Source organism: Sminthopsis crassicaudata, chromosome 5 (genome assembly GCF_048593235.1).
Source record: "Sminthopsis crassicaudata isolate SCR6 chromosome 5, ASM4859323v1, whole genome shotgun sequence".
In the NCBI taxonomy this organism is placed as follows: Eukaryota; Metazoa; Chordata; class Mammalia; order Dasyuromorphia; family Dasyuridae; genus Sminthopsis; species Sminthopsis crassicaudata.
In genome coordinates this window covers 204,123,446-204,150,607 of record NC_133621.1, presented here as the reverse complement: position 1 = coordinate 204,150,607, position 27,162 = coordinate 204,123,446, and the positions used below count along the sequence as shown (strand labels likewise).

General features: G+C 35.2%; 1 protein-coding gene across 2 annotated transcripts; it reads left to right on the top strand.

Annotated features, from left to right (window-relative positions):
- Window positions 1–2,940: 2,940 nt before the first annotated feature.
- On the top strand, window positions 2,941–25,846 carry CCT2 (chaperonin containing TCP1 subunit 2). Of its 2 annotated transcripts, none has more exons than XR_012482522.1 (16): window positions 2,941–3,178; window positions 4,168–4,242; window positions 4,337–4,402; window positions 4,698–4,809; window positions 5,784–5,860; window positions 6,342–6,454; window positions 6,588–6,790; window positions 7,268–7,368; window positions 7,454–7,581; window positions 8,403–8,506; window positions 11,178–11,297; window positions 14,731–14,859; window positions 15,083–15,186; window positions 15,430–15,551; window positions 21,723–21,895; window positions 25,549–25,846. XR_012482522.1 is itself a non-coding variant. In XM_074269630.1 (16 exons), exons 1-16 carry the CDS (start codon window positions 3,176–3,178, stop codon window positions 25,577–25,579), a joined length of 1,608 nt encoding a protein of 535 aa, XP_074125731.1. In that variant the 5' UTR covers window positions 2,941–3,175; the 3' UTR covers window positions 25,580–25,846. The 2 variants fall into 2 exon arrangements, 1 of the variants encoding a protein (XP_074125731.1); XM_074269630.1 differs by having other exon boundaries at window positions 15,430–15,529; window positions 21,754–21,895.
- Window positions 25,847–27,162: the final 1,316 nt, after the last annotated feature.

Sequence of the window (27,162 nt, the reverse complement as noted above, 5' to 3'; positions counted from 1 at the left end):
AACACCCAACCTGGCAATGGAGGACAGGATAATAATTTTTACATTTAAAACACAGATGGAAAAGAAAGTGGAATCACTTCTTTTAAGGTCATTTTTATTGAATGGCCTTTTCTAATGAGTTGGCTATTCTTCTTGGCTCAGTGACCCAATCCTCTTTGACACAGGTATACATTGATATTGTCCCATTTGATCTTTCCCTTTCCCTTTCTGGCAGTACATTTTTCTCACCCCTTTTATTTTTTTAGATATCCCTTCATATTCAATTCATACCTGTACCTTCTATCCATGTATACTCCTATCCTAATAATAAGAAAGTTCTTGTGAATTACAAGTGTCATCTTCCCATGTAGGAATGTATCCATTAATATTGTCAAAGATCTTGAGAAAGCATTATTAAGAGGATGATAAGCTTAAATGCTTCAGTGCTTAGCTGCTTGTGTCACAGGAATTTGCCAAGGGAATTCAACGCAATTCCACACATGCTTCTCCCCAGATCCATCCTCATTTAGGTTCCAGTGTGGTTCTTCCAACCCATTAGACTGTGAATTCCTTAATCAGAGATTTTCTTGTGTCTTTTTTTTTTTTTTTAATCTCTAGTGCTTTTTGCATAGTCCTAACACATAGCAGGGACTTAATAAAGGCTTACTGTCTGACAAAGTAAATAGGGAGAAATTCTAATTACATATATATAGATATAGATACATAGATAGCTAGACACATGTATACATAAGTGCTATCCCCAGGCCCAGTACAATTACATAGGAGGCACTTAAATTTGTTGAATCAAGTTCAAAATAATTCAGTTCCAATAGGACAACCAGCATTGGTTCCTAATAGCTAAGACTGAAATACACTGTTTTTAAAAAAGTGAAATGTAAAAGTGAAAAGTTACATGTGGAGTCAGGAAATCTCTTAAATTTTGCATCACAAAATGCTAGACAGTTTTACACAATTTTTTTTTTTAATTGGAAGTCACTGAAATGAAGTTTAATTATGAATCGTAGTAACTCCATCTTGGTTTTAGCAATCACAAAACTATTATAGTTTGTTGGGAAAGCAGAGTATAATGATTTGTCTCTGCAAAAAAAAAAAAAAAAAATCAAAATAACAAAAACAACTCCCTGTACTTTGGATTGATATTTTTACTAAAGTAGAGTAGTATATAAAGTGCTGGCTGGACTTGGAGTCAAGAAAACCTGAGTTCAAATTTAACCTCAGATACTTAATAGCTTCATTATTCTGAACAAGTCATTTAAATTCTGTAGATCTTAGTTTTGTCAGCCATAAAATGGATATAATAATAGTATCTCCCAGGATTGTGGGGGGAAGGAATTAGATATTTGTAAAGCTTTTAGCACGGTGCCTGGCACATAGTAGATACTATATAAAAGCTTATTCCATTCTTTTCTTACTCCTTTTCTTTTTTCCCTTTCCTACTCCTATATATTCCTCTTATAGCTTGTTAATGAATTGAATTTTCTCTACTTCACATCATGCACTACTTTGCTGTCTAATCTTTCTGAAAAGTAGGTCTGGCCATGTTAGCTCCCTCCTATTCAATAAATTCCAATGGTTCCCTATTACCTCCAGGGTCAGAAATAAAATTTTCTGTTAGCTTTTAAAGTTTTGTATCTTAGCTTCTTCTTACCTTTCTGTTATCTTACATCTTACTCTTTTCCTCCCATACTCTGAAATCTAATGACATTGACCTCTTTTATGTACTCACATGACTCCATTTCCCAGCTGGATCCCATTTTCACTGAATGTCTCATTCCTAGAACTCTCTCCCTCCTTATCTCTGCTAACATCCTACCTCTTGCAAGAAGTCTTTCCCAGGCCTTAATCTTAGTACTTTCTCTTTGTTGATAGCTGATTAATCCTGTATATATCTTGTTTACATGTGGATGTTTGCATGTTATCTTTCCCATTAAACTATGGAATTCTTAAAAATAAGAACTATTTTTTGCCTTTCTTGGAATCTCCAAGGCTAAGCACAGTGCCTTTTCATATAACAGGTGCTTTAATAAGTGCTTGTTGACTGATATTATCTAGTAACTTTTGTTCCTATTTCTTTTCTGTACATTTGTTGTTGCTCAGTCCTGTTTAACTCTTTTTGATCCCCATCTGGGGTTTTTTTTGGCAAAGATACTGGAGTGATTTGCTATTTCCTTCTTCAGCTCAATTTACAGATGAGGAAACTGAGGCAAACAGGGTGGATGGAAGAGACTTGTCCAGAGTCACATTGCTAATTGGTGTCTGGTGCAGGATTTGCACTCTGGAAAATGAATCTCCCTGATGGGAATCTCAGCATTTGAATCCTCTGTGCCACCTAGTGACCCACAGTGTACACAGTAAGTGCTTAATAAATGCTCATTGGTTGACACCATCTAGTAGTTTTGTGCATTTGCATGTTGCCATGAGAATGTCAGGTTCTTGAAGGCAGGGGCATTGTTTTTGCCTTTCCTTATATCCCCTGTGCTTAAGAGAGTGCCTGGTACATAAAAACTGCATAATAAATGCTTGTTGACGTTTGATTTTGCTGCTTTATTGTATAAAGATGCCCTACAGAAAAGTCTTATGGCATTTCTACTCCGGATCATCGCTAGGGCAGTATAAGTTTTAAAAAAATCTGTTAATTACCAATTTTTATTTCAGAGAGAGGTAGGAGTGGTTGATTCTTCAGAACGTGTGATTTTATGTACAAACAGTAAGAAGTCAAAATTAAAATAATTAAAAAGAAAAAAAAAACTGCCCCAAAGGCTGAGACTCGGGAGAAGCAGTTATGAGTTGGTCCTCTTCTGGGGGGGAAGGAGAGGAGAAGGGAGGAGGGATACTTACAAGGAAGCATCCTTCTCTGCAGAGACCATGTTGCTATAGCAACTGCCAAGCAAAGTTTCCCTTTGTCCTCCGGCCGTCAGACTCCAAATCCCATAATGCCTCACTCAAAAATTTCGTCATAGCCCCACCCTTCCCCTCTTATCTCTCCATGGGTTGGTAGAGAGGCAAAGCATTAATGGCTGCAGCCGGCACAGAGCCGGCGTAGAGCACGCGCAAGCTGCCGTTCCTTTTCCGGCAGCTTCCGGTACGTCACTTCCGTCTCGTCCTCCCGTCCCAAAGACCTGACTCGGACGGCCTCTAAGCGAGCTTGTGAAGTGTCGCCGGCGACTTAGGAATCATGGTAAGGCCCCGATTTGGCTCCGTTGCCCCGTCACGGGAGAGGCCTGGACTCCCGCGCTGCCCCCCCATTCCCATCGTCTTCCTTTTTCTCTGAGACTCACGCGGGCCCGGAGTCTTCCCGCACATGGCCGCTGGGGCGGGGCGGGCGGTGTGGCCTATCCCGGGGCCCGCTTCAGGCGCGGCCCTGCGGGCTCGGGCCTTTATCGTCGAACGGGTCTGGGGAGTGCGGGGCGGCGCGGCGCGGGGCGGCGGTAGCGGCATCTCTGCGGGAGGGGGAGGCCGGCGTCCCCTCCCCCACTCCCCGGGCTCCGAGGCTGGGCTGGGCTGGGCCAGGCCTAGAGGAAAGAAACTTCTAGTGTGTGCGTGCAGGAGGCGGGGCCTGCAGCCCGGGGCTGGGGCTAGAGGGAGCCTTCTTTCCCGCTACTGTGGCTCCTGCCCTGGGCTTCGTGGGCGCTGGCACCCTCCCGGCTGAGCTCCAGACACGTCCCACTCCGGAAAAACGAGCTCTAACGCCCGTCGCACAAATTTAATAAAATGCGCTAAAATGTGTTAGGTTCTAAGCATTGTGTTTGGCACTTTTTTCCTCTCTGGAAAATCTGATGAACCGTGATGTAAAAACTGACCTTAAATTTAGGTACCCCCTTGCCTCGAGCAGCGCGCCCCACCAGAAAAAATATACTTAGTAGCCTTTCTTTCTAATTACAGGCTTGCTTTCTTGGGAACATTTTAAAGCTTCATAGTTTAAATTTTTTTTCATTTTATGAACGGGGATCTGGTTGGACTTGATTAAGGTTGTAGGATGCTGCAATTTTATTTTCATGATACAGGAATAGGAAAAGAGTTCAGATTTTATTCTTTCAATCCACATGATATATGTACAACATTTAAATGTATGTATGCTAGATAAGGTCTTCCGTTTCTATATCCTTTATGGGATACATTATGTATTTTACGTTTCATTGGGGGTTTTTTTGTTTGTTTGTTTTTTAGGCATCCCTTTCACTTGCACCTGTTAATATCTTCAAAGCTGGTGCTGATGAAGAAAGGGCTGAAACAGCCCGTTTGGTAAGTCTGCTTTTCTGCTGCTATTATTTTCTTTTCTGAATTATCACTTTGATTATTTGTAGTAATTTCTGGTTTCTCTTTTTTAAAACCCTAGTCTTCTTTCATTGGTGCCATTGCCATTGGAGACTTAGTAAAGAGCACTTTAGGACCCAAGGGCATGGTAAGAAAAATAAAACAATTTTATGTCAACATTTTTCAAAGATTTTTTTTGGGGGGGGGGATGATATACAATAGTTTAATATCCATTAGGATTTTATGGTGCAAGGTTTTGTTTATTTTTTTTGCAAGGTTTTGCTTATTAAAAAATAGCTATATATGCTATTTAAAATACTACTAAAAATAGATCTTCTAAAAATTATTTTTGCCATAATATTACTGTTTGAAAGTAAAGGGTATAGATATTGGGGGAGAAGGGAAGGGGTTGAGCAAACTATGAACTAATTTGTTCTTTTCAGGACAAGATTCTTCTAAGCAGTGGAAGAGATGCTTCTCTCATGGTAACCAATGATGGTGCAACCATTTTAAAATCTATTGGTGTTGACAATCCAGCAGCCAAAGTTTTAGTTGGTGAGTCTAGAGACAACTTTTGACATTTTGTTTGTACTTTGACTATGGTTCCTATGAAATGTCTTTTTTCTTTTAATCATTAATTTAAAATTTTTTAACATGTATCATATGCAGTGCTAGGGTTATAAACAAAAGAATGAAATGATCTCTTCTCAAGTAACTTACTTATGTTCTAGGTGCAGTTAAATGGCACAGTGGATAGAGCACTAGCCCTGAAGTCAGGAGGATGAGTTCAAATCTGGCCTCTGACACTTAACACTTCCTAGCTGTGTGACCCTGGGCAAGTCACTTAGCCCCAATTGCTTCACTATCACCCCCCCCCCAAAAAAAAAAAAAAAAAACCTGCATTGAAAATCTGATTCATACGAACCTCTGTATTTTTTCATGTTACTCTTTATGTAGTTTACATTCTGGTCAGATTGAAAAACTTCATTTTTTATATTCTTATTCAATTGCATTCCCATTTTCCCACATTTCAAATATGAACTAGAGTTATTATCACTATGAGGGAAAAGACAACATTGGGAGGCATAGGACAAATTTCATGGTAGAAGTATCATTTGAACTGAATTTCAAAGGGGCAAAGCAGAGGAAGAATATTCCAGTTAGTAGGTAGTAAAAAAGGGCATACGTGTGAAGAGTATTAGAGAAGTTCTGTTTTTCTGGGGTGTTAGCTAATTCTCTGTTTACACATAGTGATTTAATAAATATTTGTTAAGTTTAATTTAGAGTGGTAAGACAAATTCTAGAATTTAGGCTTCTCAAGAGTGGATTTTGTGCCCAGTTCTCTACATCTTACTGATAATTTATAGTTCTTCATGATAAAAATTGCTTAATGTATTATGATATGAGGAAGGGTCAATTGTAAGGTGTGATCCTGAGTCAGATTTAGGAGGTATGTATAAAACATTTTTACAAGATTATATAAATTAAATTGTGTAAATAAGGTGTGTTTTTTTTGTTTTGTTTTTAAGATATGTCAAGAGTTCAAGATGATGAAGTTGGTGATGGTACTACTTCTGTAACTGTGTTAGCAGCTGAGTTGTTAAGGGTGAGAAAGTCCATTTTTAATTATTTCTGTTATATATAAGATATATGCAATGCAGCTTAATATGATGTCCATCAAGAATGACACAGTGGCCCTGTGGGGGAAAAAATCATTTAACCTGACCTAAATAAGTTGTAGAATCTCCTTTTACAAAAGAATGTACTCTTTGGGGTTCTCCTAGACCAGGGATGGTCATCTGGCTTGGAGACCTGTGAAATTATTTGCTTAGGCAACCACAGGTAATGACAAACTGAAAACTAGGTTAAAAACTAGACCAGTTAAATCACAGCTCCAAGAAGAAAATAGAAATGATAGTTTTACATTTTATATTGTGACTGCTGTTAACATTTTATTTTAACACAAAAAATTAACCAGAATTGGATGCTCCTTCCCCTAAAGGGGGGGAAAAAAACCACAAAACTTCCACTTTAATTGATGTTATTACTTAGCTGGGTTTTTGTTTTTTTGTTTTTAATTTACTAAGGAAGCAGAGTCTTTGGTTGCAAAAAAAATTCATCCTCAAACTATTATTGCTGGTTGGAGAGAAGCTACAAAAGCAGCAAGAGAGGCTTTGTTGTTATCCACAGTTGATCATGGGTTCGTACCTTAAAATGATTTTTTTAAATCAACATCAAATAATCCTTAATACATATTGAAAGTAGAATGAATTTTTTTAAGTGTATTCCTTAGGATGGTTTTTATTTCTGCTTTCTTCCTCCCTCCCATTTAGTTACGATGAAGCAGCATTCCGTGAAGATTTAATAAACATTGCTGGAACTACATTGTCCTCAAAACTCCTAACTCATCATAAAGACCACTTCACTAAGTTAGCTGTAGAAGCTGTTCTTAGACTGAAAGGCTCTGGCAATCTTGAAGCTATACACATCATCAAGAAACTGGGAGGAAGTTTGGCAGATTCCTATTTAGATGAAGGTGTGCTGTGTTTGCAATATTATATTATAAAGTCTTTTCATTAGATGCTAATTATTTAATGTTAACAGTTTCTGTTTATATTGGTGGTTATTCTCTTTATACAGTTTTGTATATCTTTAAGGAAAAAAGTCTATTCCAAAAAATTGTGATTTTCTTAGCAACAGCTTATTTTTCTAAGTTGAGACATATTTCTCTGTAATACCTATGGTACCCATTTAATTAGTACCTTAAAGTTAGATTCAGAATCCCATTTAAAGTGACATTAGACAGATGATGAAACCCTAAACAAAGTCATGTATACCTTGTTCAGCCTTAGCGCTTCCAGTATTACCCTGTTTATACCCTAAGAAGAATGCATATATTCTCAAATAGTCTCAAACTGTGGAATTAAGATACACTGTGAAGAATAGTTTTCGGCTATGAAATCCAAAAGTCATCATGAAGTCAAAACAACTAGCTTTTGTTTTTTCAATTTAGGTTTTTTGCTGGATAAGAAAATTGGAGTAAATCAACCAAAGCGAATTGAAAATGCAAAAATTCTTATTGCAAATACTGGGATGGACACAGACAAAATAAAAGTATGTGATTTACATTTCTTAATGTTTCAATTATAACTCTTTAAAATTTATAATCCAAGTAATTTTATACTTCCTTTTTACTTAGATATTTGGTTCCCGAGTAAGAGTTGACTCTACAGCAAAGGTTGCAGAAATAGAACAGGCTGAAAAAGAAAAAATGAAGGAGAAAGTTGACCGCATCTTGAAGCATGGAATAAATTGCTTTATCAACAGGTATGTTTGGTTGAAGGGACCAGTAATTATTTCACCAACTTCATAAACTCTGTGGTTACCTATTTCCTATCACAGGAGTTAAGAATACAATGCCTTCCATGATTTGGAAATCCACATAAGATTTTCTTTCTTTTTTTTTTTTTTTCTTAATGGGTTACTGAATAGTACCTTATTGTAAAATTTAGGTATATTTATAGTATTAAAAGATAAAATACATTGAAATTATACAATACTATCTTACATACATTTTATGCATTTCTGAGTTTCTGAACTGTCTTCTGCTTCCCTTCAGGTGCCATTGTAGAGTGCTACCTTGATGGGAAAGGTCAAGATGTGGAAAGAATAACTTTATATCATATGTTAAGTCAGGCAATTAGGAAATTACAGTTAGCCCTCATGTCGTTAGTATATGATTTCATGCACTGAAAGGTAATTTCTGAAAATTGAAGGCTTGGGAGGAAGGCTTAAAAAATGACAATTGAATTAGTGTGATTACAGCTCTAAATAATATTTGAAATTATTTAGGAAAATGGGAAGGCAAAGAGTAAGAATATAAAAGTGAAAGTCTTCCAAGGAAAAATTAATATTGGAAGATTTTGTAATTTATATCTTAAGCACTATACCTTAAGAGCAAAGTAAAGTAGTAATAATCAGTGTCTTTGAGAACGTCACATTTAATTGTAGGTCAAAACATTTGATGACTTGTGAAAAGTACATATTTGATATTTGTTCTTTTGGTTCTGGTATGAATGTTTTATGCCACTCTTAATTCAATACTTGTACATACCTAGGAGGTTTTAATATCATAATTTTATTTGCAGGCAGCTGATTTATAATTATCCTGAACAGTTATTTGGTGCTGCTGGTGTCATGGCAATTGAACATGCAGACTTTGCAGGTGTGGAACGTCTGGCCCTTGTTACAGGTATGGAAAAGACATTGAACTTTATTCATCTTTTGTTTTAATCAGTAGAGTATTTATTTCTGAATACTTGTTGAAAACTGCTAAAAATAGAGGTAGCTTAACGGTTACATGTCACTTCTGAAATTATCTGCATAGATAACAGTGTAGAAAACTAAAGACCTTTGAGGTCCTTGAAATAGGGAGTGTTTATTTTTGACCACTTTAATGTTCAGTAATTGGCTCAGGCAGGCCTTCCTCACAATAGACGTTTCAAAAAGCAGCTGGATTGCATAGTGAATAGAGCACTGGTCTTGAAGTCAGGAAGACTGAGTTCAAATGTGGTCTCAGACATTTAATACTTCCTAGCTGTGTGATCGTGGGCAAGTCATTGCACCCCAATTTTCTCTCAAAATGGGAGGGGGGGAGGAAAGCAAAAAAAGGCATTTCATGTTTGTTTAATTTAAAAGAAGAAAGTAGTTTTATGAAAAATGTATAGTTAAATGATTATATATTAAATTTTAAATACATTAAATTTACTTGTAAAAAATCTATTATTAATGTTGGATTCAGGGAAAATAACTGATTAATCAATAAGCATTTGTTAACCATTATACAAAAACCATGTGAGAGACAGTGTGCTATATGTTGGGTTTACAAACTACAAAAATAAAATTGTCATCTGCCTTAAAGAGCTTATATGTGTCAAGAGAAGATAACATCTGCATTGTGAATAAGCATAAAACATTTTAAAATTGAATAGTTTTGTTTTTGAGCTTACTGTGTAGTTAGGGTTAGCAAAGGCTTGATTTGAGAGGTTCCCTTAAGCTCAATTTTGAAAGAGGCAAAGAATTCTAAGGAAGATGTTTAGAAGGGGGGGAGGTTTCTTCTAAGCCCAAGGATCAGCCAGCCTAAATTAAGGAGTAGAGGAAAAGGTGAAAAGTTGGGTATGAGGGAATAGCAAGTAGTCAGTTTGCACTGTGGAGTATGTGAAGGGGATATTAATATGTAAAAACCATCAAAGAATAGGCTGGTGAACATTGTGAAGGGTTGTCAATGTCTTGTAACAGATTGACAAAATTTTCTACTCACAACCCCTTTTTGTCAGAAAAGTTTTTATTCAACTACAGGCATATAAATTTATAAAATGGTTATACAAATCAAATATTTACTTATAAGAAATCATGATTTCATGACGAACAGTGTAAGAAGCTTTGATCTAGGATAAAAATCTTAGCTAAGCCCTCTATTAATCTACTGGAAGCTTTTAAGTCAGAGTGACATGCCTAATTAGAGCTGTACCTTTAGAAATGTCACATCAATGATTCTCAAAATTTTTTGATTGTAGAACCCTTTCACACTCTTAAATTATTGAGGATCACCAGAGTGGATTATATCTATTGCTATTTATTGAGGCTTCTTAATATTTTGTGAAAATAGTTTTGACTTCTTGGACCTCCTGAAAAAGTCTTGAGAACAGCCAAGGATCTCTGGACTACATTTTGACTTAAAATGTATAGGAAGGATATATTGGAAAGGGGAAAAACTAGCTGGATATCAGGGGAACATTTATATTGGGCCTGTTTGTTGTGTGAAATATAACTGTGTTGAGCTTTTTACAAATATTTTATTTGATCCTCATTACAGTGTTGTGAGGTTGTTGCTATTATCCTCATTTTACAGGTGAGGAAACTGATTCAGACAGATTGACTTGCCCAGGGTCATCCAACTAATAAGTGTCTCAGATTGGATTTGAACTCAACTCTTCTGACTCCAACTGCAATACTTTTAGCCACTTTGCCACCCTCTGTCTCCAATTAGGAAGATCAGTTAGGAAATTATTAACAGTAGTCCTGGTGAGAGATGATAAAGACCTGACCAAGGTTGTTAAACAAGGACGGTTTGAAAAGAATGTGGAGGTGGAATTGACAAGATTTGGCAACTGATAAGCTTTGGGAGCTAAAGGGAAAGTGAGGATGCTAGTGAGGTTAACAAATTTGAGTGACAAGTGTTTCTAAAAGAAATTGGGATATTAAGAAGATGAGTAGGTTTGGTTGAAAAGATAGTTCTGTTTTGGACATGCTGTATGTTTGAGATGCCTCTGGGATTGGATGGTGGTATGGAAATACAGCTCCTGGGAGTGCCTGGGGCTAGATATACTGATTATATTCTTGAACTGAAAATCCTGCATTCAGATGACACATGGTTCCAAGGGAGATGATGAGAGCATAGAGAGATAAAAGCTAGAGGACAGACTTTTGAGGAGGGGCACAAAATGGAAAGGGAAATGTGCTGCCTTTTAAGATGGAGATATGAACGATGATCTGACAAAAGAGAAAAGACAGAAAGAACCACCAAGAGAGAAAGTAGTGTCAGGAAAACCTGGACAAGAGAGGGTATCCAGAAAGAGTATAATGAATAATGTGTATAAGCTTCCCAAAAGTCAAGAATGAGGACAGAGGAAAAACTGATGGATTTGATATTTAAGAGATCATTAACTGGATGGGGGGGGGGGATCATTAACTGTTAGTACTTAATGATAATTTCTTACGTTAATCATCAGATAATTAATGTGATACATATCATAACCAGTCATACTTAGAAGTGTTCATCCATATTTGGGCATCCATTACTAAAGAAGAATTTTAAAATAAATGCCATGCATTTAATAATCAGCGCAAATTTTTATTTATAGGTGGTGAAATCGCCTCAACTTTTGATCATCCAGAACTGGTAAAGCTAGGAAGTTGCAAACTTATTGAAGAAGTTATGATTGGAGAAGACAAACTCATCCATTTTTCTGGAGTAGCACTGGGTAAATATATATTTTAAGAATGTAATTATAGTGTCACAAAAATTTTGCTACTATAAGGCAGTTTTAAAGCTTTCTGGTTGTACAAAATCGGTTGGAATTGAGTTTTCTACACAACTGAAATTAACTGTTGAAGCATGCAAATTGATTTGATAACTTTTTAAAATTTTCTTTCATAACCAAGTTTTTTTTGTGCCCTGGACCCCTTTGGCAGTGTGGTGAAATCTATGGACTCCTCAGAATCGAGTTTTTAAATACATAAAATTTGTGAGCTTACAAAGGAAATTTAATTATGTTGGCCTATAGCTATCAAAACATAGAAACAAGTTCATAGACATCAGGTTAAGAATCTCTGTTAAAAAACATAAAATCAGTTTCCTATTCATAGAATATAAGGGGAAATATTTTCTTGATCATTTAGGAACAATATTATGAGGATTGTTAATTGTTAAATAAGTGAAATTTGTGTGTGCTTTAAAATTTATAAAGCACTTTACATTTGAGCCCTCACCAAAGCTCTCTTAGATAGACACAACCAGTTCTCACTAAGTATTAGTAAATCTTTCCATAATACAGAACTTTTCTGAAACTTCTCCCCCATCCTTCTAGGAGCACCACATTACCCTATCTTCTACCACTTCAGTATCTTCAGTATCTTTGCTTCAGTATCTTCAGCATCACACTTGCATAATGAACATTTATGTAAAACAAGAACTGTCACAGTAATCCTTTTACAGAAACGAAAACCAGTAGAGGCTTGTCTATAATAACAGTTACTTGAATTCAGGTTTTCTGGAGTCTTAATGTCTTCGGGTTGGTCACCAGATGATGAATTCTTTCAGTCAGAGCAACTAAAAAAAAAACGAAGGTGAAGGGCTGCATTCTGCTTCAGTGGGGAATGCATCTTCACTGATGGAGTCATAGATCCTTGAGTATTGTATGTAATAATATACCTGTAAGAATAGAGGTGTATTGTTCATGTGGACAAAGTATAAGATTTAAAACTAGAAAAAATGAGTAGCCAAATCTCTCCCTACTCTTTTTATATAAATAGGGAAATTGAGTGGCAAAACTAATATAGCAAGCACAGCCAAGAATTTAATTGGCTCCTCTTGATTTAAAATTTGTATACTTTTTATTATACCTTTTTGCCAGTAGCATAAAGTGGTATGTACTTCAAAGGGGAAGGGAGGTTGAACTTTTTTTCAATACCTCACATAATCTTCCTGTCGCTTTTTTAAAATAGTCTTAATTTTCGCTATATTAAGATTATTCCCTGCTCTACAATTAGGGACAAAACTAGCCTAGAACTAGAATAAAGACTAATTGATTGTCCTGTTTATCAAAGTAAGTTTCATACTTGATCACCTCAATACCATTCTCCCATTTTCTATGATCATGGTTTTTATTATTGGATTCTTCCTAGAATACCTGGACAGAGAAGCTACTTAGTAGCAGAGGTGTCCTTTAAAGATATCTCTGTCATTAGTTCATTTTTTTCCCCTCATTTAGTAAAGCAAAGACATGTTCCATTGTTGAAACCCACATCATTTTCTGGTCAGCTGTAGTGCTTAAAGTGTCTTTGTACTTTGAAGTAAATATTGCATTGAAAGTATCCTTACAAGTGCCCTTGGGTTTTTGAAGTATAGGATAGCTTAATTTGCCATTGTTTCTCTCTAGCAAAAATAATCCTCTTTTCCTCCTTATTTTCCCCATCTCCTCAACATGTAATTATGTATAGTTTATCACAGATTGAAAGAAAGTTATGGCTAAGAGACTTTAAAGAAATTTAGATTCCTTTCATCTTAAAGATAGATAATAGGAAAGGATATTGACATATAGAGAGTCTAAGTAACTGTATTTCTTACCTTGAATATTTTCAGAGGGAAGGTTTTTCATTGTATCATGTCTTTGTTTTTGCGATTGCCCATCTTCATATTTTAAGAAATCTACATTTATTTTCTTGATTTTTTTGGATATTTGCTAACTTTTTAGACATCACTAAGCAGGTATTAAAGAAGAATGATTAAAAAATAGTAAATAGTTCTTGTATAAAGCATTATGCTAAGTACTGGGAATACAAATAGAAAAGCAGAGATAATTCCTGTCCTCTATACAATTTAAGTCAGAGATAGGAGATTTCAGCTGTTGGGCCAAATAGAAGGTAGTTGTTGGGGGTTTTTGTTTTGTTTTGTTTTGTTTTTAACTTCTTTAGAGTACAGTAGTAAGGTAGGCGTTAATATTTCATTTCCATTGATAAAACTTAATCTGTTTTAGTTATTTGCTTGTCCTTCAGAAGAACTATTATAGGAATGTTCCATTTTACCAAGTATTTAATTTTGAGAGTGACTAATTTGCCTGATAATGCAAAGATGATCAGCTTATCAGAAATTGTCATTTAACTATGACATTAATAAGGCATATGCTTCATTTTTTCTGCAAACTGGATAAATTATTGATACTATTTTAAATAAAAGCTAATATTCATATAGGTTTTAAAGTATGCAAAGAGTTTTACATATTTTACAGATTTGATTTTCACAGAAATCCTGTGACAAGAAAAGTAATTATTCCTCTTTTACAGAGGAGGAAACTGAAGCTTACCTAGTGTCACATAACCAGTAAGTTAGGTAGGATTTGAATTCTGAATATTCAGTTTTAAATTCAAAATTAATGCTGTCCTTGGGCTTCAAGTCCTTTTGTTGTGTTTCCTATACAACTAATTACATTTTCTGTAGTATTAAAAGAGGTAGGGTGACTTCAAATTTTGAGTCAAAAGTTTTATATAAGAGGGGATAGATGAGTACATTTCCTTTCATAAAATAGAATGGAAAATCATTTCCTTCTTAAGGTTATAGGTTTTTGTTCCCTCATAGAAATTAGGAAGAAGGAACACAAAGGCCTTTTTAAAATCCTCATACTTGGAAATTTTTGCCTCAGATTTAGCTATGAGAGGAATAAATTGAAAAAAAAAATTTTGGCTGGAAGAACAGATAGATGCTTTGGTACTGGGTTAGTCTAAAATCTAAAGCGTTAAGGTTAACTTTTGGGTGGAATTTTTGATCCAAAGTTAAATAAAGTTAAATAGATGTGAAAGGAAATAAAGGAAGAAGTAGGAATGGTAATATTTGAGATGATGAAAGTGTCTTTATATTTTAAAGTCCTTTTCTTTCTCATTTGAGTTTTCTTTCACAAAATAATTAATATGGAAAAGACATTTTATATAATTGCTCTTGAATAACTTTGTTAGATTGCTTACTTTCAGGGAGAAGAGGGATAGAATTTAGAACTCAGAATGTTAAAAGATGTTCTTTTATAATTTTTATATAGAAACTTTGGATAGGTAAATTTATTTATTTTTATTTTTTTTATTTTTATTTTATTTTTTTTTTAATAGAGCACTTGTTCTGTTGATTCTTTTGTTTTTTCTCCTTAGGTGAGGCTTGCACCATTGTTCTGCGAGGTGCCACACAGCAGATTTTGGATGAAGCAGAAAGATCCTTGCATGATGCCCTTTGTGTTCTTGCTCAGACCGTGAAAGATTCCAGAACTGTTTATGGTGGTGGTGAGTATCATATATTGTTTCTTAGTATTGTATTATCTTTTCAGGATTATAACAACTCTTATGTACTTTTATTATTTCCTTATAGGAATTTTTATTTCTTTGGGTTTTTTTAATACTGCTTTACAGAATATTTTAAGGGAAGGATTCATCTGAAAACTCCATTTCTCACTGACCCTATGTGTAAAGAAAAGAATAGGAGGAATTTTTTTCTCTTGATATTTAGGTTGTTCTGAGATGCTGATGGCCCATGCTGTTACAGAACTTGCTAACAGAACACCAGGCAAAGAAGCTGTTGCAATGGAGTCTTTTGCTAAAGCTTTGAGAATGGTAAGTCATGTGTTACAGAAGTAGCATTGTTTTCATGGTTTTAAAATTTTAGCCAGAGTGCATCCATCAATAATAGAAGACATGTAGTAAAGACTAAAAAGGGAGATTGTCTTATTCCTCTTTAGAGAGAAGGGATCTAAGCTCTTGACTTATTGGTTATAAAATACTATGTTGATTCATTAAGACAAATGGACTTTTTAGTGTGAAGCAAACATTCATTGTTTGCACATTTTCTTTGTATAGCTGCCAACCATTATAGCTGACAATGCTGGATATGACAGTGCAGATTTGGTGGCTCAACTCCGTGCTGCCCACAGTGAAGGCCAAAAAACATACGGACTTGGTAAGAAAACAATATTTATTTGGTTGAATGAACTTTTGAAGCTTTATACTGGGATGACTAAATGAAATCTGTCATTTAAATGCCAAGAATACTTTACAAATACCTATTCTGCTGTTGTCTTATAACCCAGAAACAATGTTAAGGAGAATTGTTATCATTATCCCCACTTAATATGACCTTTGGTGCGGTCATTCATTTTACTTGTGGAGTTAGGTGTTGTACTTCAAATTCTATGAAAAACTTATACATTTTCTCAGAAATCATCCTTGCATAATTTACTTGTATTTAAACAAACTATTATTATTAATTTAGAGTTATTGGTTGAGAGGAAAATTAAGCAAAATATTAGGAGAGATGGGGGCCCAGCTCCTGTAACAAACAACTTAGAAAATGATTGTGTAGTAAAAAGAGGGGGTGTGGATGCAGTGAGTACAAATGACTTTTTCTAAGAATTGGGCCTAGAGAAGAAGAAGAGACTTGGGGGTGAACACAGAGTCTAATTACCATGGGTTAAGAGAACCCCAAAAGATATGCTCAGATGGAGAATATAGTACAAGTATAGCTTCAGAAAAAAAGAATGTGGGGCAGCTAGGTGGCACAGTAGATAGAGCACCAGCCCTGAAATCAGGAGGACCTGAGTTCAAATTTGATCTCAGACACTTAACACTTTCTAGCTGTGTGACCCTGGGCAAGTCACTTAGTACCAATTGCCTCAGCCAAAAAAAAAAAAAGAATGAGAACTCCAGAATAGGTGGTATGCATACTCCTCAGAGCCTCCAAAAGTCCTGAAATCAGCACTCCCTTGGGAGCCACAAAAAAAAAAAAAAAAAAAAAAAAAAAAAAACCTACCACCACAAGTCCAAGCCCATGATGTGTCTGTCCCAGATGACCTGTTTTTGGAAAGAAATTATGTAGTTCCTGGATGTCCTGCACCAGACAGACAACAAAAATACTTGCAATCCACTCAGTATATCTGGGATGTAGCAGGGAATGGAACTGTTAGTTGATGCCTGGGCAAAGAGATGGTCCTCGTACCAGCTAATCTGCATTGGGCCACTAGGAGACAAAGGCAGAATCGAGATATATAGATATTAGGGTCTCCAAGCCACCCCATACATCACTTCAATAGGTTAGTTATAACAATTTCTAAATCTTAGGGGAAATTAAGGCAGGAAAAAAGTGAAATTAGAAAATGTCATAGCATCTAAGTATGACAAATAAACGAATCAATGCAAATGGACAACAAAACTAATAGACATTTTAGTGTACTCATCACAGAACTAGACAAATCTAACAAGCTATTATTAAATAAGAAAAAATTTAAAGACCTGAAGATAGTTTTTCAGAAGTTAATAATGGGAACAGCTAGGTGATGCAATGGATAGAACAGTGGTCCTGGAGACAGGGGAACCTTTATTCTTATCCAGGCTGAAACACAACATCATTTGTGTGACCCTGGGGAAGACACTTATCCCTGATTGCCTTGCCAAAAAAAGAAATAATGATGAGCCATTGGTGATCACTAAATGGCAATTGGAAGAAAAGTGCTTTATCTGTAGGCTTCTTCACCAAAAACCCTCAAAGTATATGCAGAGAAACAAATAGTAAACACATCCTTTATAAGTAGAATGAAGTAATAAAAGTCATTTGGAGAAAGACTTAATACTTTTAAGTGAAGGCTAAGTGGATTAGGTTGAAAAAGGATGGGGATGGGAAAACAAAGTTGGGGAATTGGGGCATGATTCATTCCTATGTAGTTGGTGTAATATAGAGATAGAGTGAAAGTGACAGGAATTTACAAGCCTAGTGGTAGGCATGGATGATAGATTAATTGTTGGAAAGCAGAAGGACTTTCAGCTCTGCCAATTCCTCCAAGCTGGTTCAAAATAAAGGGCAGTATTTGCAGGTCTGATTTGGAAAGAAAATAAAACATTGGTTCTCCTTTCTGCTTTCCTGGGCTGGGTTAAATGTTTTGGAATACAGCCAAAGCGTCACTTGGAACTCTTATATCAACACATTGAGAAAGAACAAAGCAATTAATTGATGGTGCTGTTAAATTAAGTAGAAAAGCAATAAACTTTTTTAGCACAAAAATTGTAATCTTGACTATTAAAGGGGAAAATATGATTTTGTGTGTAATCCTTCCCTGGTGCTCTACTATATGTATGTGAAAATTCTTTTTTGGTATTCAAATTCAAAACAAAGGATAAAACTTTAAAAATAATCTCTCTGATAGACAACAAAAAAAGGGTATTTTTTGTGGGGAGAGCCCAGTTTTATTTCATACTATAGGAAGAACTAAGCAGTGATCTTATTAACACAGAAAGTAGACATCTCATGTGACATATCAATGAAAGATGATTACCTTGTGTCCTGTAACCTAATTGTTGGAGGGTCAATTCTAACTTGCTTCAAGTTCAATAGTGTCATCTTCTAATGATTAGAGAATGACATGGAATAATTTGAGTGTTCTTTTCTTGGAAATAAGAAATCTGACATCTGTATATCCTTATCCCTTCTAGTAAAGAGTTTGCATCCAAGGCATCCTCATTGATGATTATTTGCAAAGATAAAGTTTTTGGGAGTGCACCTGTATTGAAACCTGGGGCGAGGTTGGTCTCTCTCTGAGTTGTAGATTCTTCCATTCAGCTTAAGATAAGCCTTGTAGGAAAGAATTCTTTAAATGAATGTTTCCTAACTTAACATCAGAACAATAGACTTTTTTTTACTGCTTCTTCCTTTCCATAATTATGTACCAAAAGCACATATCTGCTACTACTAGAACTGCACTAATCTCATCTGACACTTCCCCAATATATTCAGTATTTCATGCCTAAGGATGATACCATCTTGAAATAAGTTTTGGAGCTCCTGTTCAGCTCAACAAAGGCTCATCAGTTGCAACCCTATACTGAGAGTTGAGACCCCAGAATCCTCCTTACCTTTTCCAGCCCTCTAGTTCTTTCGACAGAAAGAAGCAGTTGTTAAGGCTAAGGGCCTGAGGTTGAGGATCCAGGCTGTTTGGGAGAGGGGAGGTGAAAGTTGTCAACCAAATGAAAAATGATCACAATCAATAGTTAATTTTGCTAATTAAGCTAACTTCTGAGGTTCTACCCTACATTTGTCAATTCAGTATTATGGGATATAAATACACTGGTACATTTGGTGCAGCTGGACACAGTACAGACTATCTATCACTCAGGGAATGGCTGGACAAAATTTAATCTGTAAATATAATGAAATAGACCTGTCCTATCTATAACAGTGGAACATGTCAGACATCAGAGAGGCTTGAATGAAGTGAGCAGACGCTCCTCCCTCCTCTTCCCCCCCAAAAAAAACCAAACTTATAAAACAATTGGAGTAGTGTAAAGGGAAACATTTTGGGAAGACTTAATTCTGGTCAATATTGACCAGTCTTGTCTTCAGCAGACTAATGATGAAGCTTGCTTTATGTCTCTTGATAAGAGATGTGGTGGACTAGGGGTTAAAAAAAAAAAAAAAGTTATTTTCATTTTCAAATATAATTACTGTATGAATTTATTTGCTTGACACTATCATTGCTTTTGGGCTGAAGAGAATAAGAGGAGATCAGTTTCAGGGACAAATGCTGGGTGTTAGTAATGGTAGGGGAAATGAATTTCATATAGTCTTTTTTTGTTCTTTGCATTTTGAAATTCAAAGTAAATCATAAATCTTAGGTAGCAAATTGTCTTCATGTTCATAATTAAAGGTATTGAAGTCCAAACAATTATCTAATGATCTAGTACTGATCTCAAACTTCAAGTGTCTCATTTATTTATTCAGCCCTGTCACTTATCTTGCAACAGTTTAATTAATGCTTTAAGCCTATTTGATTTATCTTTTGTCAAGATTGAAGAACAGAGAAATAGCATTCAGTTTAAACAAGAAACAAGGCATTTGTACTTTTTATATCATTTTTATTAAAAAGCACTCTGAATTCCTACATATTTTTAAAAGCCCTTAAAAAATGCAGAGAATAAAATAACTGAAACAATTTGTATATGTTTGTCTGGCACAGAGTATTGTTTGCATAGGTCAGCACTACTTTTGCAGAATTTTATATTTATTTTATTTTAGAGAGTTTTTGTCATTTCTTAGAAGTCACTTTTCCAGATTGCAAATGATCAGTTTTAAACACATCAAGTGATCAAAGCATGACACTGACTTTTGTCACTTAGAAATCGGCATCAATGTTGAGTCCATTAACATGGACATGGCTAAACATTTGAAAAATGCCATATGGAAACCAATTTAGATAATTGAGTATGCTTGACTTGAAGGTTTAGAGGAGAATTATGTCTCGTTTTAGATAATTGAAAGGCTATCATGTGAAAGAGAGAAAAACTGTATGAGGGAGCAGATCTTGGACATTGGGTGAAAGTCTTTGGAAAGTTCATTATGGAGGACTTTGTCCAGAACTGGTCAGTACTGGCATAGGAAGACTGCCTGGGAGAGTAAAAAGTTGACTGAACTAAGGAGTGATCTGGTCTGAATTCATATTTTTTCTGCCATGTTTGTCTGTGTGGGCATTTGTCAGTTTCCTCGCCAGGGAAGTGGTTGAATTAAGTGCTGACCTATAGAGTCTCTTCCAATTCTAGATCTTTTGATACTGTGTTCCATTATAATCCCACTAATGGGAATGTTGGAACAGAAACTAGATGACAGCTTGTGAAGAATAATCAGAATTTCTGCATTAGGGAGATTGAACCTCAAAGTTGCTGTTAGTTTCGTGGTTGTATAAATCTTAGATAATTTAAAAATATAACTTTTTTATTATTAATTTTATAATTAAAACATTTTTTGACAGTACATATGCATAGATAATTTTTTACAACATTATCCCTTGTACTCCCTTCTGTTCTGAATTTTTCCCCTCCTTCCCTCCACCCCCTCCCTTAGATGGCAGGCATTCCCATACATATTAAATATGTTAAAGTATATTCTAGGTACAATATATATGTGCAGAACCGAATTTTGTTGTTGTTGTTGTTGTTGTTGTTGTTGTTGTTGTTGTTGTTGTTGTTGTTGTTGTTGTTGTTGTTGCAAAGGAAGAATTGGATTCAGAAGGTAAAAATAGCCTGGGGAGAAAAACAAAAAGATGCTAACAGTTTACACTCATTTCCCAGTGTTCCTTTTCTGGGTGTAGCTGATTCTGTCCATCATTGATCAATTGGAATTGGGTTAGCTCCTCTTTGTGTTGAAGATATCCACTTCCATCAGAATATATCCTCATATGATAGCATTGTTGAAGTGTATAATGATCTCCTAGTTCTGCTCATTTCACTCAGCATCAGTTGATGTAAGTCTCTCCAAGCCTCTCTGTATTCATCCTGTTGATCAGAAAATATAACTTCTTGAGAGGAAAAGCATACCCAAATATCCTTGAATGATTTAGAAAATAAATCTGAATTTAACTCATTTTGGATTGTATAGTTGACAAGTGACTCCTGCAACAATGGGACTTTGCTGATGGTGCTCTTGCCATGAGCAGCTGTCCTAGAAAACTCCATAGACTCAGAAGCTATGTGTGCAGAATCCATAGACTTGACTCTAATTAAAGTTTATAAACTAGGAGCTAGTGTAATCTCAAAGCCAGTCTTATGGAATTGTTTTCAGATCATTAAGATTCCTCTAGGAATATTAGCTTTGTAACAATATTAGCAATATAGTGTCTGTAAAATTTATAATTTGGGGTAGATACTGAATTTACTTAAATCAAGCAGTCTGGTTTCATTTCCTGTAACTCTTGCTGCCAAAGTCCTTTGTCACCTTCTGATGATTGGGAGTAAGAAACTGTTGGGCTACTATAGAAGGTATGCTTCCATCTACCTTACCGTCTCATTTTATGCCCAGTTGGGCTTTGCCTTTGTTCTGCCCTGGAGTTACATTGTCTTCCCCAGTTTGAGTGTGAATTTTCTGTGGATAGGAGCTTTCTCTCTCTTCCCTTTGTATCTCTAGTACTTAAGACATTACTTGGCATTTAGTATGTATGACTATTCGAAAGTCAATTTCCCTAGGTGACCTTAGAATTAGTAATGATCATAGCCTCTTAAGTATAATATGGGGGTGGAGGGAGTTTAGTCTTAAAATTATTTAAAAAGAAATCTGAGAACTTTTAAATATCACTTTGTGTGGTAAAAAGTGAAGGTTTTCAAACTTTTTAACTAAGATTGTAATCTAATATTTTTATTCTCTTTAAGACATGAAGCAAGGTACCATTGGAGATATGGCTGTGCTTGGTATAACAGAAAGTTTCCAAGTGAAGAGACAAGTTTTGCTGAGTGCGGCTGAAGCAGCAGAAGTAATTCTTCGTGTAGATAACATTATTAAGGCAGCACCAAGGTATCACACATTTGTGAATTATTGGCACAGTATTTAGAAATATGCCATTATTCATTCACTCTAAATGTATTAAGAATCTTACACCGTGCTAGGTACTGGGAAAGACAAATAAGACATAGACCCTGCCCAGAGAGAGCATGTTAACTTCTAGACTCCCAAAAATTACATAGATAAAAGATAGATCTACAGAATTCTTAAGCATGTTAAATATTCTTTAACATGCTGCTTTTCCTTTTAAGTGGTTTTTCTTAGATGCGTGTCAAATTCTGAAAAAAATAACTTCATTAGACAAAATTGGTATTCCCCCCCCCAAAAAAAAAAATAAAGATGATGTTGCCTAGAGAGAACATTTATAATCACTGTAAGGTGATAGCCACAAAACAAGTTTTAAAATTTGTGAATAAGAGAAAAACAGATTGGATCATGCCAAGATTTTCTTTGTTTAGAATCTAAAACTTTAAATACTCCCTGCTTTTCTGCCCAAGATCTAATTTCAGCAAACCTAATTGGTTTGACTAGGAGAACTCCTTGCCCACTTAGAGAAATGAGTTCCTTGAATCCATTAGTAAATCTGAAAAAAACCTGTTTGTTATTACTTCCTTACTTTAAAAGTAATACTCTTATCTCATGGGTTATTTAGAATTTTATTTAAGGAAATACTTAAGTAGGCTAGTTTTCTTACATTGTCTTTAAAGAGTTTTCTCTTTAAATGACTTGGGCTTTGAAAGGAGACAAAACCCAATATTCAGGGATTAATGAAGAAAGAAAGGGGTATAAATGGAAATGTTTATTATACTATATTCCATAATTACCATACTATAGTGAAGTTTCATAGCAGCAGCACTAAAGAACTTGAACACCAGGCTGAACTCTGCTCCCAAGTGGAGTGTGAGGCTCTCAGAAGGGATCCTGGCTTCTGGTGTTTGCTCATGTGCAGAATAGACGCTGGACAAAATGGCTCTGTGACCTTTGATTTAGGGGGTTGAAATGGAGGAGGCAACTGAGAAAACCCAGAGAAATGTGCCACCAGTAGTTCCTCTGGGGATTATTCTTGAGATGTCCAGGAGGCAAGTCATGACTGGCAGGTGACAGTTGAGTCCATTTATCATTCTTTAAGACCTTTTCATATTTCACTTTTGTCCTTTAACTTGAAAGGGGGCATCAAAACAAATGAAATTGTTACATGATTAAAATATTCTCAGCATGGTTTAAATAGAAGGAACATTGGATTTGGAATTTGAGGGCCATCAGGTACATCATAGCTTTGTGGCTGTACAAATCCTCATTCCTTTGTCTGGACATCCAAAGTGGCTTCTGGTCTGCTGGAAATTAGTTTTCTGATATAATCATGTAGCCTCAGATAACTGGTAAGATTTGCTCACAAACAGAGAACAAAACCTTCATGTACTTCAGATTATAGAAGTAATTTTAAGGCTAATTAAAATATTTCACATGGTTCATCTTGTAAGAAAGGTGGGTATCTTGCTGAGGGAAAAATAACATTGATTCTGCTAAATAATTTGGGATTCATATGTCACAAAGTTGTAGTTAAGTCAACCAAACAGATTTCAACCAAAGAAGCATATTTAGTTTCCTATATAAATCTGTATTTTGGTGAGGAGTGAGAAGTTCAATAAGTAATTAAATGAGCCTTCAGTGCTCACTGAATTTAATGTGTGTTCAGTGAACAGTTACAGAACTTTCATTGTACTATATGCTGGTGACTAATAAAAACTACATTTTTAGATTGGTTTTGTATAGCAATTTAGTCTAATGGGAAAAACAAGCATTGCTGTGTTGCAATTAATTTTTTTTTTAAGTTATTGCTATGGAATCATTATTGCTGTTGTTTTTGTTTATGTAGGCAAAATTTATATGGAATATGTTAGATTTAGGAATAAATGAGTTGGGAGCATATAGTACAAAGGACTAGTTTCAGTGCAGTTAACTAAAAACAGTTTAAAAACTAAATCTTTTAAAAGTTTTATTGTTTTACATTAATGATTTTGTAGAAATTTTAATAGATTTTGAAATTTTGGGGTGAAGGAGGGTAAAATGACATGGCAGCATAGGATTGCAGGATTTGGGGGACTGACAACTCTCTTGTTTTAGAAATGATGAAGACTGCCCAATGTCTAACTGCTGGTTCATAGTTTCCAATGTAAACAAATGAACCTAAACACCCCTTGAAGTACCATATACAAATAGTGTATGTACCTCATTTATATTGTGTAGGTCTCTAGTTTCACTTAAATGAATTTCACAGATAACATTTCCAAACCATTTCCATATTCTAATTCATTCTAGATGAATCTATCTATAACAATGATATAGCTTTGATAATTAGTGCTGATTATCTGTGGTTCCTCGGCACTTAGTATGAAGAATCAAGCCCAGACTCCTTATTCTGGCATTGACTTGTTTCCATCCTCCACTCTCTCACTTCATCAGACTTCATCATGCTTTGTGTCCTGTCTCAGTGATATCTCTCTGCTTCAGCATTGCCTTCTGGCTGCTAGCCCTTCCTTTATTCAAGCAGCTCAGCTGCCTATGCTGCAGGAGAGCTAATCCTTTTTTAAGCTCACATAGTATGTGGTTAGGATCTATTGTTAGGATGGAGGTAGAAGTCCTTAAGTGATTGTCTCCTACCTAGCTGTATATATTTTGCTAGTATTGTCCTTATTTTCCTTTTAGAATGAAATTTCATTAAGAACAGGGACATTTTTTCTTCTCACCCCAAAATATTCTTCCTCTCAACTTAGCAGAGTCTGGCATACATTAAGCAATGAGCACATATTTAAAGAATTACTTAATCCTTTCTCTCTGTCACAGGTTTGTTGTGAAGAAAAGGATTTTGTAAATAATGAAAATGTTATGGTTGTTAATTATATAAACTACAATTTATAGTGCACTGATGGCCCTTCAGTTGTAGGCTGCTTGAAGATTCCTGTCCTACTAAATGGCACTGATCTAATTTCCTCCATTTTTAGGTTTATATATCTGGTTTTCATTATTTTCTCCTTTGATTTCTCTTACTTCTGGTATTATCTGCTACTAACTGCTATTCCTTTACTCCAAGTAAAGTTATATCCAACTTGTATAAAGTAAGGCTAATTTTCTTTTGCCTATTTTAGCATTGCTTATATATTTAAGCAAGGCTACCTCTTCAAAAGAAAACCAGTAGAGCAATGGGTCTGTGAACTATGTGATATAAAAGGTACTAAAAAGAGTGAAAATTGCAATCCTGGCCCTGCCCACTATGGCTGTTTTTCCATGTTATATCTTGTCGGTCTTTATTAAATATAGTCTACTATTTGAACAAGAACTTAGAAAATCTTGAACATCAGATGTCTATATTGAGATTTTTTGATACCCACAGCAGGAATAGTGTTATGGGTATGAAAAAAGTTTTTTTAAAGGCCAAGTTTTGTGAGGAAAGCCTGATTAAAACCATGTCCTTTTTTTTTTTTTTACATTTCCTATAACTTTACATGAATACATGAATTGCCTCATAGTTGATTCAGGTTTTTTTGTTGTTTTTTTAAAGGCAGAGTGGAGAAGGGAAAGAATTCTTAGGATTTATCGAGAAAAACTAATACAAGACTTTTTCTTAATATGTTTCTTTTTTTCTTTTTTTTTTTTTTTTTTAACAGAAAACGTGTACCAGATCACCATCCATGTTAGACATTCCCAAATCCCAGAGGACTCTGGGGCCAACCATTTCAGTAACAAAGTTGTTGGAGAGAAATGCACCTTCTAAGGACAACAAGGAACAGAAGCTTATCTGAGATAAAGCATATCTATGAATTTGACATTTAAACTGACTCTTCTATTTCAACATGGGTCTAATTTATTTGCTGTTTCATTTTCAGACAAAATATAGAGTTGATTTTTTAAAAGTTCATTTCCTCCTACTGTGCACTGAAATAAAATTTCCAATTGTTTACCTTGCTTTTGTCTTGTGTTATCATAAGTTCTGTGTTAACTCCCTAATGTAAAAAATAATTGCAGAAAAGCTTCTGTAGTTTAAAGTTTAGATAGATTAATGATAGTCTTACCACCAGCCACGTGTGAGTTAGTTATTTGGTTCATTACTTTGTTATCAACTAAAATCGAAATATTCAATAAATCAAGATCCAATTATTGCTTCAGTGTTCTGGCAAATCATTCCACATAATTTATGTTATGCTTTATTATTATTTAGTTTCTAAACTGAAATGGGGAGGGGAAGATTTATTTATATAGTGCCTAATGTGCTAGACATTGTGTTAAACACATTTTATAAATATCACTCATCTAATCCTCACAATCCTTGGAGAGGTAGGTGCTGTTATTGCTGTTTTACACTTGAGGAAACTGAGGGAAACTTTCCCAGTCACAACCAGTGAGCACCTGAAGAAGATTTGAGTTCAAGTTATCTTGATTCTCAGATCTGTGCTCTTTCGAATACAATATAGGCATTGGTTACTGTTAATTTTATTTTTTTTCCTGAGGAGTAATGAGCATTAAGTGACTTGCCCCAGGGTCACACACTAGGAAGTGTTAAGTGTCTGAGGCTAAATTCGAACTCTGGTCCTCCTGACTTCAGATCTAGTGCTCTAGCCACTGTACCACCTAGCTACCCTTACTAATAACTTTGTTGAGAAATTTAACTAGTTAAGATGCTTTTAAGTTTCACTAGTACAAGAAGCCTGGAAAATTTAGTGATAAGTGGTGTTCCACCAGGCTTATTCAAGCCCTCCAACTTTTTGATATAAAACCTTTACAATTGAAATTCCTTTTTGAGTTAGCCAGCTGTAATGACTATCATGATAGTAAAAAGTTACCTTTTGAGAGAACAAGATGCCTCGATTTAAAAGAATCTGATTTAGCTTGACTTGAAATAAGCCCTGGACTCATTCTTGCAAGAAGGTAAAATAAATCTTTGCTGCATTCATCAACATCCATGGAGTTCCTGGTAAGATATTTTTTGTTTTTTATATAGAATACTGATGTTGAAACATGCTCCCTACCTCCTGATGGAGATAATAAGGCATTCAAGATGTGGAGTGAGCCAGATTTTTTTTGATATGGTTAATGCAGTAATGTTTTTCCTTGACTATGCATACACTACAAGAGTTCTGCTTTTTCTTTTCCTTCCTTTTCTTGCCCTCACAATAAAGAAGGGATAAGAAAAAGCAAAAGTATAATTTATATTAAAATGCAAAAGAGATCAGAAGAAAATAAAGGAATCAGGACAGTTTTGAAATTAATGTTTAAAACACAGT

What these genes read in the sequence shown, in the direction of transcription:
- CCT2 (XM_074269630.1), top strand. An exon ending in AGATTCCTATTTAGATGAAG is followed by an intron (nt 6,791 to 7,267) that starts GTGTGCTGTGTT and finishes TTTTCAATTTAG; the next exon opens with GTTTTTTGCTGGATAAGAAA. An exon ending in ATAAATTGCTTTATCAACAG is followed by an intron (nt 7,582 to 8,402) that starts GTATGTTTGGTT and finishes TTTTATTTGCAG; the next exon opens with GCAGCTGATTTATAATTATC.